The sequence below is a fragment of the Lissotriton vulgaris genome, chromosome 1_1 (assembly GCF_964263255.1).
Source record: "Lissotriton vulgaris chromosome 1_1, aLisVul1.2, whole genome shotgun sequence".
NCBI classification, from domain to species: domain Eukaryota; kingdom Metazoa; phylum Chordata; class Amphibia; order Caudata; family Salamandridae; genus Lissotriton; species Lissotriton vulgaris.
The window spans coordinates 1,515,405,084-1,515,418,256 of NC_141685.1; the positions used below are offsets into that span (position 1 = coordinate 1,515,405,084).

The 13,173-nt window shown below is 48.0% G+C and overlaps 1 protein-coding gene across 4 annotated transcripts in view; it reads right to left on the minus strand.

Annotated features, from left to right (window-relative positions):
- TRABD (TraB domain containing) overlaps positions 1–13,173 on the minus strand; it is a 247,012-nt gene that overhangs the window by 32,737 nt on the left and 201,102 nt on the right. For all 4 annotated transcript variants that reach the window (XM_086967441.1, XM_086967446.1, XM_086967442.1 and 1 more), the window contains exon 8: positions 10,657–10,829. In XM_086967441.1, the coding sequence (XP_086823567.1) occupies positions 10,657–10,829 (173 nt within the window). The remainder of the gene's footprint in view (positions 1–10,656; positions 10,830–13,173) is intronic.

The following is a 13,173-nucleotide window of genomic DNA, read 5'->3' on the forward strand; positions in this document are numbered from 1 at the left end:
ATCCCAGTTTCAGAACCTGGCTGTTTGCAAATTAGTCTGTTCCTGTCCCAGTGCATGATGGGAACAGGGCAAACCAAACTACAACAGCCAATTCTTACACTGGGAAGGAAACAAGCTCCCGGGGACCGGTTTCTGGCATTACAGCCGTCTTCGGCCCGGTTTGCTTGAATACTGATGGTGCAATGAGCAAGGGACTCATGTCTGAGTATACCCTTCCACGCTTAGGGTGGACAAAAATATTTACAACACGGGGTGGTGAGGGACAGAGTCTCTGAATTAAGCAGAAAACTCTCACCCAGTCAAGAGATCAGGGCTAGATCCAACACCGTTTTTTAGCTCACTGCACCATCCCAGCTTAGAACCTGGCTGTATGCAAATTAGTCTGTTCCTGTCCCAGTGCAGTCTCTTGACTGGGTGAGAGTATTCTGCCTAATTCAGAAACTCTGTCCATCACCACCCCCTGTTGTTTAATTATTTTGTCCACCATAAGAGTGGAAGGGTATACTCAGATGTGAGTCCCTTGCTCATTGCACCATCAGGATTCAAGCAAGCCGGGCCGAAGACGGCTGTAATGCCAGAAACCGGTCCCCGGAAGCTTGTTTCCTTCCCAGTGAAAGAATTGGCTTTGTAGTTTGGTTTGCCCTGTTCCCATCATGCACTGGGACAGGAACAGACTAATTTGCATACAGCCAGGTTCTAAGCTGGGATGGTGCAGTGAGCTAAAAAACGGTGTTGGATCTAGCCCTGATCTCTTGACTGGGTGAGAGTATTCTGCTTAATTCAGAAACTCTGTCCATCACCACCCCCTGTTGTTTAATTAAAGAACTATGTATCAGCATATCAGGCTGAGGTTCCTGAGGCGAGACCTCCAGGTGTGTTCCGGAACTCTACAGGCACTCTGAGGTACTTTGGACATGTAAGCTCATAGAATTCATCGGCCAGTAAATCTACTAGGGGTTGCCAGGTTTCGAGGAATGTGTGTTGCGTCTGAGTCAAGGAGGCCTGTATTCTTTCCATCCCCATCGTGTACCATAACTTGTGCAGCCATCCAGTGTGTGTGGGTTTCCGCGTGGTGCCCCAAAGCGACAATATGTGTTGTGTTGCTGCCCCCATCGCTAATTTGTTTCCCTCTGGGTGATTTAAGTGGGAAGGTGATTTTGTTGGGTAGGCCAAGCAGTGTATATGTCGGGAAGCGAGGGATTTCAGTGCCAAAATATTTGTTAATGTCCCTAAGTACTTGTTCCCAAAAGTCTTTCACCTCTACGCAATCCCATAAGATGTGGGTCATGGTGCCTGGTTGCCCGCAAATCCTCCAGCACAAGGGGTCACGGCGTGGGTTACCCTGATGCAATCTTGCAGGCGTCAGGTGCCAGTAATAAGTGATTTTGACTGCCGATTCTTTGCTAGCGACATTCTTGGCAGTATGGTGTGCCCTATAGTATACATCTTGCCACTCTTTGTTAGTGAGGGATCGTCCTAACTCCCTTTCCCATCTTCTTTGACCCGCTGATCGCACAGATGGAGGTCGTGGGGGACATAGCATTGCATACAGTTCCGTTATTGCATGCCTGTCCGATTTCTTGGCATGAAGCAATTGCTCAAATGGGGTTAGGTGCCTGCTGACCTGTGGCAACATATCGCTGCCCATGAGCCAGGGCAGAATCTGGAAATACTCAAACCGCGGGAGCCGGGGGAGCGCGTAAGCGTCTTGTAGATTCTGCAGTGACATGCAGCCGTTGAGATCGAAGAAGTGTCCGGCTGATCTGCAGTCAGACGGTTGCCATCGGGGAAAGGATCCCCGGACCATGCCAGGTGCAGAGGCAGGGTTATCGAATAAGGGTGTCAGCGGTGAAGGGTAGGTGGTGAGTCCCAGAGCCACCGCGACTTTGTCCCACACCTGCCTGCAGGGTAGTGCGAATAATGGGTGAGTTTTTCATGTAGGTGGGGCGGTCTTGCCTTCTAAGAAAGGGAATCCTCCACAACGGCATCCGGGCCATTGCGCGATCTTGAAAGAGCCATCTCTTTTCAGATTTGGGGCGGTTCCACTCCAGGAGGTACCGGAGTTGCGTCGCCTGGAAGTATCGTAAAATATCTGGGACTCCCAGGCCCCCTACTGCTGTGGTGTGGTTAGTGAGGTCCCTGCGTAGGCACGGTCGTTTGCCCGCCCAAACGAAATGTCGGATGGCATCCTGGAGCTTCGCGAGTAGGCCGATTGGCGGAGTGACTGTTAGCATCTGGAATAAATCTAGAACTTTAGGCAGCTGAGACATTTTGATTGCCGCCGCCACCCGCCCCAGCCATGAGAGTGAGTGTTGCCGCCACCTCGTGAGGTCGCCCAACAGTTGAATAAGGAGGGTTGTATAGTTCTGCTCCACGGTTTGGGCCGTGGACGGTGTTAGAGATATGCCCAAATAAGGCACGGACATACTGGAAGAGAGCCCCCCCCCAGGTTGCGGGGAAGAGTACTAGACACTCGAGCATTACATCCGAGCGGGAGGAGCAAGGACTTCCCGACGTTCATTTTGAACCCCAACACCGTTCCGAAAGACTCCATTTCCGACAAAAAGGCCCGGACTGAGTTTAGAGTGTCTTCCAGTGCTGTGAGGATGTCATCAAGAAACAACTCGGGCTGGCTCTAATCAGTAAGGCTGATCCTAATAAGCAAAACAACGAAGGAGAGATGCCAGAGCTGATAATATAGTTCAAAAAACCCTTTATCAACTAGAAAAAGATCAACTTCAAGACTGGGAGGTGCTATTAAATAGCTGCTTTATTCTGCAAAATATATTAAAAAGTACAATAAATTTGACCTTAGTGGATATGGTCAACACCAAAGACATTTTTGTGACGAAAAATGAACCGTTTGAATCCAGCGCCAAGTGACTAACGCTGAATTCAACGCCGAACGACTAGGACCCGGCTTCACGGACCCTTCAAACTTTTAAGGCGTCCTTGGTGAAAACAATTTCTACACTATTGGGATTCAAACGGTGATGATTGGCCCAGGAGTACACAGCCTTGGGACCCCCGGTCCCACTGCTTCTGACTTCATTGCTCTCCTGCCATTCAGGACACCTTGATACCTAGGATTAAGGTCTTTTACACTCACAAATTCGATTTCCTGCATAGATTCCAACTGAATAACCCAGCCCTGAGGAGAATCCCCTCGATCACTAGGGATTCGAAACGCGTAGGCCCCCCCCCGTTTCGGTCTGCTTCTGGTTGTTCTAGTGTTATAATTGTATTGCACTAGTCCTGACAATTGTACACTCACTTTAGTAAATATCTAGAAATAATTGACTTATTTTGACACAAAAGGAGTGTATTGTTTTATGTTGAATTTTCTACAAGTTTACAGCAGACTTGTTACTTCCCCCACTGGTGTATGAATTCTCCAGTCTGTGTGAAGCACTCCAGTATGAATGCATGAATGTTTGTTGTATGACTGTGATATGTTTGATTTATGACTGTATGGTTGATGTTTTACCTTGTGCTTTGTCCCTTATTTCATTTTTCGTCACAAAAATGTCTTTAGTGTTGACCATATCCACTAAGATCAAAATGATTGTACTTTTTAATATATTTTGCAGAATAAAGCAGTTATTTAATAGCACCTCCCAGTCTTGAAGTTGATCTTTTTCTGGTTGATAAAGGGTTTTCTGAACTATATTATCAGAACTGGCATCTCTCCTTTGTTGTTTTGCGAGGATGTCATCAGCATAAAGGCTTATGGTCTGCGCCTCGCCCCCAAACTTGACTCCTGTGATCGCAGGGTTGTCCATGACCTTTAGTGTGAAGGGCTCTATGTAAAGGGCAAAGAGCAAGGGGAGAGAGGACATCCCTGTCTCGTCCCCCTCTGGATGGTAAATGGTGCGGAACACACCCCATTGACCCTAATGACCGCCTGTGGGGCGGAATAACAACCGGCCACCCAGGCGCAGAAGCGTTGCCCTATGCCGAAGCGAGCCAAGGTGGCGTCTAGTACCCCCCAGTTGACCTGGTCGAACGCTTTCTCTACGTCGACCGAAAGTAGGGCCGCATCCGAGTCGTTGAAGTGGGTCTTGTCTATGACGTGCAGCAGGAGTTTCGTATTGTCTGAGCATTGCCGGTTAGGGATAAAACCTGCTTGGTCTGGTTCGATGATGCCTGGGAGGCAAGGGCCCAGTCTTGCGGCCAGGATGCCAGTAAATAATTTTAGGTCTAGATTGAGCAGCCTGTAGGCCGCGCAGTCGGCGGGGTCCTTTCCCGGTTTCGGTAGGACGATGATATTGGCCTCAAGCATGTCGCGCGGAATGGAGCCAGGGCCCTCAAAGGAATTGAACAGTCTGGACAGGATCGGGGCTATCAGAGGGCAAAATGTTTTATAAAAACCCGCTGAGAAGCCATCCGGTCCCGGAGATTTGAGCGGTTTGAGATGTGCTATAGCGGAGATTAATTCATCCGTCCTTATCGGAGTCTCAAGGGAGCGCTCGTTTGCTTCGTTGAGGACCGTGACGGCGGCTGTGGCAAGGTAAGAGTCTGCGTTCCCTCCCTCCCGGGTGGGGTCTGCGGCATATAATGACGCGTAAAATGTCCAGAGCGTTGCAGCTATCTGCTCGTCGTCTCTTTTTTCCTGCCTAGCGGTGTCCCGCAGAGATGTTATCCTCGAGCGCAAGACTTTGGCCTTGAGCTTGCTGGCTAGCAGGCGGTCTGTCCTATCGCCGCTCACGTAGTAAGTGTGTCGCAAACGCAAGGCAGCATATTCAGCCCAATCCAGGTCGAGGTTCGCTAGTTGGGCCCTGGCCGCCTTGAGCTTGCGCCATATTCTCGGGGCCCCAGTCCTGTTGTGGGCCTGTTCGAGTACCGTATCGGAGAGTGCGTGCCTCTTTTCCCGGCGTTCCCGAGATTCCATATTTATTAAAAATATATTCCTCATTGAGTATTTTATTGATTCCGGATAGATCACACCCAAAGTAGATTTTTCAAAAGATCAGGTAATCACTTAAGTGTTAAGAACCCGTTCACAGTTGCTTTTATTAATTTCCCTCACCTTTGCATTGACCAAATTGGAATGATAGGTTTGAACCCGACTTTACAGGAATAAAATGACACGGCGTTAATTATAATGAGCACTAAAGTGAATGGTTTTAGCGGTACTTAGAGGTTGTGACTTTGGAATGAAATGGTTTTGTAAAAAATTAGTGAAAGGTTAAGATTGAGACTTCAGGAATCATCTGGTCAAAAAATACAAATAAATATTCACAATTGATGTAAACATTAGAGGAAAATAATAAGTTATATGACAATAATCTGCCAAACTTTGGTAAATATCAATGTGAGTTAGAAAATGGCACGAAGATAAGTGTTTTTTATGTACAGTAATGGTGTCAGCAAATGAAACGTAAAGCATGCATTAAGATGTAGTACCGCTAACTAGATATAGAATGGTGACTGATAATTATACTTTAACAATGAGAGGTGAGGTACATAGAACCTGTAACATTAGAACTTCAATAACAATAGGATGTGTTGTCCAAAAATGAAGGCTTTATTAGAAACCAATGAGCAGCTTTTTTTCAGTAACTTGGAGAATTGAGTTATGTACACAAGTAGTAATGCCTATTTAGGATTTTATCTATAAATACAAACGGTATGATATAACCTCACCTCACAGCACAACCGCTTATCGGAGATAATAACTTATGCGCCGTATGTCACGACACTTGACTCTATCACACATCAGTGTTAAGATCTATAACCTGTCTAAAATTGTCGCTCGATTGAGACATGCAAAAGTCACTTTACTTCATTTTTTCTTTTTCCCGCCCTTCTGTGTTGGTTTCCACTCACTGGTGTCCCTCTAGTCGCACGTTTCAACGTGTTATTGACATTATTAGTTTATGTTTTCATTTTCTTTTTACTTTTTATTTAGCCCTGATGAGTCACAGCCACATGCTGTGATGAAACACGTGTAGGCTTAAGTGATTAATACAGTGAATCCTGAAAAGAGGACACTGGTCACAAATAAAACTCTTTTGAAAAATCTACTTTGGGTGTGATCTATCCGGAATCAATAAAATACTCAATGAGGAATATATTTTTAATAAATATAGTGTGCTCTGGTTTTCTGCCAAATCAACATAAGAGGGGTGGTTTCACCACTTCTCTTTACAGAGGTTAAGGTTTTCCTCTGACCAAGAAGCACCTACTTAGATACAGCAAGAACTTACATCTTTACCGTTAGAAGTCGAGCGCCTAATCATTCTGAACACTTAAAAAACCGACCCACAGATATAACCAAGTTCCCGAGATTCCGCTGCCGCGATCGCTATCAGCTCCCCGCGCACCACCGCCTTCAGTGCACCCCACAGCGCCACCAGGGATACTTCTGTCGTATATCGTTCGTGGCCAGATACTCGGCGATGCGCATGTTGATGTGTTGTGTCTCCCCTTTACGGTGGAGGAGGGCCTCCTTGAGGCGCCATTTGCACTTACGTAACTTTGGCCTGGGAATTCGAACTTGGACTGTTAGCGCGTCATGGTCAGATAATGCAGCTGGGACAATCTCAGTATTCGTCATCAAGGCCGCCATCTCCGTGGAGCCCAGAAAGTGGTCTATTCGGGCGTATGTGTGATGTACATGGGAATAGAATGTGTATCCCGGGGTATTAGCCATTGCCCCCCCTCCCGGGATATTACGCCTGCAAACCCGAATCTCTGTCCCGACCTGTCTTTGTGGGTGCCCATTACTAGATTGAGATCGCCTCCGATGAGCGTGGAGTTGACGTTGTGGGCGAATGTGTCTGCCAGGGCCTTGGTGAGAAAGGATTCCTGTTTGGTGTTGGGTGCATAGATTGACCCTATCACAGCAGACCATCCCCCATCTGTATTTTGTATGCAAGGAGCCTCCCCGTGATATCTGCGATTTTGTCTCCCACCTTACCACGAAAGTGGCGCGCACATAGGATGGCGACCCCCGCCTTCTTCTCAGTGGTGGAAGAGTAGTATTGTGTCGGAAATGCCTTAGCCCGCATTCGGTGCCAATCCTTAGGCAATAAGTGTGTTTCTTGTAGGAGGCAGATCTCCGCCCCGGAGTTTTCTAAAAAGGAAAGGACGTCCTGCGCTTAAGAGGATTGTTGAGCCCATTAACATTGAGGGAGAGGACCTGCATTGTGGAATCTGTTGCTTGGGAGTTGCTCATGGTTATCCCGTCTCGCCTAGCCATCCTGAGCTGTGTCCCCTCTTCCGCACTGTCTGCAGTGCGCCACACCGGGGCCCGCCCTCCCCCATCCCACCCCCAACTGAGGACCATCCCCCCATCCCCCTCCCAGAACCCCACCCCAACTCCCGCAACCCACCAACCCCCTTCCAGCCCGCCTCCCCCATCCCAAACCCTAACTAAGCAACCCCAAGAACAAACCATAGTCCCTGGTCTATAGGAACGTAGTTCAGACCTGTAGTGTCACAATGTGGAGGGTGATGTAGCAGTGGCGGCCTCAAAGGCCCCTCCACCCCTCGCCCTGCGGATTTAGTGCAAAGAAGGCAAAACCCCCGACTTCAAAGGCTCAAGGAGGGTTCGAGGTGTCCTTAACCACCTCCTGGATGGCCGCCGCTTGCTCCTGGGCCATGGTCGCTGGGTCAGGCTTAAGGCCTGCTCCGTTGCCACCCGTCTCGCGAGGGTGGGAGGATCCGACCATCGAGTGTCGCGACGACGTCTCTCCTGGCGTATCATCTTCCGGTAGTTCAATGCCCAGCAAAGTGCAGACGTCCCGAAGTGAGCGCATCTGATGTAGGACCCCTTGCTATTTAAAGATCAGTCTGAATGGGTGCCCCCAGGAGTATGGAACCTCTTTATCGCGTAGGAATGTTGTCGCCACCCGGAACTCCCTTCGCTTCTGGAGAGTGATGGCCGATACAGGGCCACCAGGTAACCCTGAAAATGGAGAGGTTGTTGCTGGCGGGCCTCTTTCAGTATGCGTTCCTTTAAGGGAAAGTCAGGGAGATAGGCCAGGATGTCCGGTGGTGGGGCAGGTGCGCGGCGCGCCAGGCCCACTCTGTGCGCGCGGTCGATGCGAATGTCAAAGTCAGCGGGTTCGCCAAGAATCTCCCTGAATAGTTCTCGCAGGTAGCAGGTGACGCTGTTCCCCTCGGCCTTCAATGGCACTCCCCGGACCCATATGCTGTTTCTCCGGGAGCGGTTTTCAAGGTTCTCCGTGTGTGCCTGGAGGTCCACCTGCTGCTCCCTGAGGCGTAGCATCTCTTGTCCCATACCCTCTATTTCTTCACTGCGAGTGTGGTCCGCTACTTCAACCGCAGCCACCCTCTCCCCCAGGCCATCCACATCTCTGTCCAATTCGCGTTGCTCCCCAGCGAGGTCCTGCTTCAGAGCTTGGAAGTCGTCGCGAAGGGTATTGAAAAGAGACTCCAAGAAGGCCCTCGTGATGGGGGCCACCCCGTCGTCCTGCGTGGGAACGCTGGTCTGCGCTTTGGGCGAGGGGGACATCTGGCTCTTCTCCCCTCTTGCGGCGCCTTTAGCCAGCATGTCAGGTATAGTGCGGGTCCCCCTACGCCCTACGTTGGACATGCTGTCTCTGTCACTCGGCCCCACTGGGCGGGGTAGGTTAGTGCTCTCTGTTGGGAAGGGTAGGGTGGCTGGGTACCTCCGTGGAGAACAGGTAGGCCGGCGGGGACCGAGGAACACCAATCAGCAAAACCAGTAAAGTAAATGTTGCCTTTAGGGAGCTCCACAGTGAAGGGCTACTTTCAGTACTCGCCGAGTAGGCCGCCGCAGTTGGTCGTCGTGATGTAGAGCAGGCCGCTGGGTTCCTCCACCCCCGGCGCGTCCCCTCTCAAGTCGTCATGTGGAAGTAGAGTCTCTGGGGGATTGGGCCGCCGATTTGATAATAATGCCTGCCCCTGGTCTCGGTCTGCAGCTCAGCGGATGGTAGTCCCAGCCTAGGCCCAAAGCCTGGGCCTCGATTTTCGTGGCAGTCCACAAGCCTCGGCCTGCCACTGGCAGGCCCCCCAGTGCAGGCGGGACGCGGACGTCTGCGCCAGCCAGGAGGCGCTTGTTATGTGGCCCGTTGTAGCTGCCTCCGCTGGTCAGCACCGCTGCTCCGGGGCCCCCATTCCTCGCGAGCCAGGCCGGGGTCGGGACCTAGATTTTCGTGGCGGCCCGCCGGCCGCGTCCGAGCTCCGCCACTCAGGAGCCTCCGCGTTGTCCGCCGGGCAATTCCAGGCCCTTGTGTGATGTGGGGACCGCGCAGAGCCCGGTCCGCAGTATCGGGTCCCCACCGGAGTGGTCCTTAATCCGCGGCCGCCATTACCTCCAACGCCCCAGCAGGCACTCGCGGCTCAGCCCGCAGGGTTCCAGCAGGCGCCGCAGCGATCCCGGGAGGTCTCCGGGGCCAGTGCTGGTCGGCGCTTTCCAGGGGAGCAGGAGTTGTATGTTTTTTGGGGGGTTTGCAGGCTGATGAAAGGGGCAACAAGGGGTTCAGGGCCAGGGAGCTGCGAGAAGCACGTATGATCAGGCCGCCATCTTGGCCACGCCCTCCCCTTGGTGCATGTTTTAAAATGTTTTAGCTGTTGATTTACTTTGTATTGTCTCGTAACCAGTAACTGTTGTAAAGAAGTGAATCTGTATATGATTTTTGAACAGATCTTATTACAACTATACACCTAAACCTTAGATGTTTCAAAGACGAGGTCTTTTGTAATCAGACAAATGTTGGCATCATAATAATAATTCTGCTATCATTCTACATCTGATGTACGAATGTGTGCTGATTGCACTTTTTTGGAAAAATGGGTAAAGATAGAAATATATAAAATATTTGAGTACGATATTTTATGTCAACTAGACTGGTCTGCTCTGGGCCTTTAAGTAGCGACCCTCACACTCCTACAAAAAGAAAATGTATTTTTCTTGGATCACCCGCTTGTACTAGCATCAACATCGACATCAACATTGTACAAGTGCTAAAAGGTGAATAACGTCTCTTATCACTCCTGGTGATCACCAATAGGTTTTCACTTTAAGAACTAGCATCATTTTAAGTATGGTTGAGATCAGAGCTATCGCCCCAAGTTTAGAAACTGCCTTAAATCAATAGGATGTGTACTCCTCTTAGGATTGATGACCCTTTATTCCTTGTGCCCTCATCCATGTGCAAAAGTTTTCTTTTGTTAGCACTTTTTCCGAATTGTTAATTGTGATAATAACAGTTAATTATGTGTATTTCTTCTTGCTTTTCTTCCTTACTATCTTTTTTCCTCTATGTTAAAGTATACTCATTAGGTTATTAGTACATATGCTTATGAGATTAATATTTGTTTAAGCAACCAGGTTACTAGATTAAATACTACATTAAACTAGGGTTGGTTAATTTAAGAGCATATATTATTTCTGAATGCTTATTGTTACTTGGTTGGGGTGTGTGCGGTCATATTGTGTATGTTGTTTCCTTTCTCTGTCTTTGAAATGATTTCTATAAAAATGTGTTACAAACTCCACAAGGGGTAGATCATCTGAAAATCACAGCGCGAATTACCGGAATGTCACCTTACAATAAAATATTGAGAAAATATGTCTATACCGAAACAAAATCGTAAACTATTTACACAGTACTGAGCAATCGAAAAGTGAAACATAGTTTATATCACAATACTTGCTATTACTTTCTGAAGTACGAGGTAGTTCTGTTTTCTTTGCGGCCTGCCTTAGCATGTAGGTTAAATAGACATCTCTCTCAGAAACGATTGTTCGATGGAGGTCGGGAAATTCCCCAATCATTTCTGCCATCATCTGTTCCAGCAAATCCTTTTGTTTGCACTTCTCTACGTCATCTTTACTGAAAAAAAAGGAAAGCACATATCTACTTTCAGATTTAAAATTGGGCTAAGTTTATTTCATATCATGACTTTATATTTACAAGGGAACCACCAATATGTATGATAGCAAGTTGGAAAATACCCCGATTAGAATACCTTTCCTATGTTTACCTGAAAAGCGGTTTAGCTCACTGAAAGCAAAACCTTGTAGCGAAAGATCAGAAGAGGGTTCAATGAAGTGAGAGCAAGTCAGTCCTCCAGCAGTCATGGTGTAGATGTATTAACCCTTTAGCAAAAGAAATGCAATCAAGTCTGTATATTAACCCTCCTCCTAGCTTCGTCATTCTACCATTTGACAGCCAGGCGTTTGCCCCACTATGGACAATAGTATCTACTTACCATACACAGTTACAGTTCATAATTCAAATACACAAATATCAAGGTAAAATCTGCTAAAAGTGTTATCATCAATCAGCATTTAAATATTCAGTCAGTACTTTCACCTACTGGAAAGGCACCAGGACAAGTGACATCTCTCTGGCTCTACATGCACCAATCTAGGCTTGTGGGGTCAGTGCCTCAAATGAAATAAACTGCACCCTCCTCTCAGTGCACAATTGTCGAAACTCCCAAGGGGCGTCTTAGGTACAAGGGTAGACTAACCTAGTCGGAGCTAAGAGACTGTACTGTTAAAAAGAACTACTCTGCACATCAGGACCACTGCCAGTGGCTCATCACAGAAAGTGTAACTTTCTGACGTGCAGTCCTTCAGTTGAGGGAGGATGGACGAAGGATAGTTGGTTCTACATACAGTGGGTCCATTTTTCTAAACGTCGGCAGCGAAAAAATTAGGATGAAACAAGCATGCTGATCTTTGATGGCCCTTTGAAATAATAAAGCATTAAAGCAAGAAAGCATGGAGATAGGATTGAAGTCCTCACATGGCTCGACGAGGCGTGCCACGCTGTACCTGTTGTAAAGTTGTCTGCCTGTCCATTGTGCGAGGCTCTGGTGGCCAAGGGGTGCCTCTAAAGTGTACCTCCAGCACTTCCCTGCACAATATTTGCAATTTCCCTTACTCAGGGTCCTTAAAATCCCCACAGTTTGTGTCTGTGTGAGATGTTGCAAGTGCAGTGTGGCTGAGGAAGTATACTCAGTAAATGGTTAGCAAAAGACAGAAGTTAATGCTGCACGAGATGGTAGATCCCTTCGCGGGTTGTATTGTTCCTTCCCTTGCACATGGCCACTTGTCTGCTGCTGTCCTGGTAATGAACAGTGGTTCTGCCACCTATTAGGTTTAGAAAGGGTATCATTTATTTGTGCAATTCGTCCCTCTATCAAGGTGAGACTAACATTCAATGAGAAATATCAAAATTAAGTCCAAACAAAAGAAACTCTCATACTTCAGAGTCAAATTGCAAAAGGGTCACGGCAGCGGACCTAGGCCAAGCACTACTGGTTCTATGTTTCTAAATTTGGGGTGGTGCAAACTTCTTCCTACACCTGCTGCCAATAGGTGTTCAGGTCAAGGAAACGAAAGCATAAAATGGAAGGTGCACACAATCAAAGTCCAAAGGAAGTATAGTGTATTTAGTATCTTCTTCTTTTATTTAACAGTTTTCAAAAACAGGCACAGCCAACGCGTTTCGTTCCATTAGCCTTGTGGAACTTCGTCAGGGCGAAATAATTTAATTTTAGAGTTTTTTGTCAATCTGTTTGAACAACCACTCTGGATAAGGCAACAACTAGCACTGGGAAGTCAAGGCATGTAACCTTCTTATATGCAGCGGTGTTATTTGAACTGGAAACGAGTGGGTAGGCCCAGTGGGTTTTAAAATGTTGAATCAAGCGGAGTTCAGAAATTTGGAAGCTCAAGTGTGGCGATGGTTCAAGGTGGTGTGGGCGTCTGTCAGGGAGTCTTGGAAACAGTGTGAAGTCTCGTGGCGGCGTCCCGGGACGCCGCCACGAGACTTCACACTGTTTCCAAGCGCCCGACCACAGGTGCTCGGTGGCCATTACTACGACCACCACGTTCAACGGACCTCCACGGCTACTATTTACGCTCGTACCGGAGTTGGACATTGAGGGATAGAATAAAGGAACTTTCCTTTCGAAAATTAGTTTTTACAACAGACTCCCTGACAGACGCCCACACCACCTTGAACCATCGCCACACTTGAGCTTCCAAATTTCTGAACTCCGCTTGATTCAACATTTTAAAACCCACTGGGCCTACCCACTCGTTTCCAGTTCAAATAACACCGCTGCATATAAGAAGGTTACATGCCTTGACTTCCCAGTGCTAGTTGTTGCCTTATCCAGAGTGGTTGTTCAAACAGATTGACAAAAAACTCTAAAATTAAA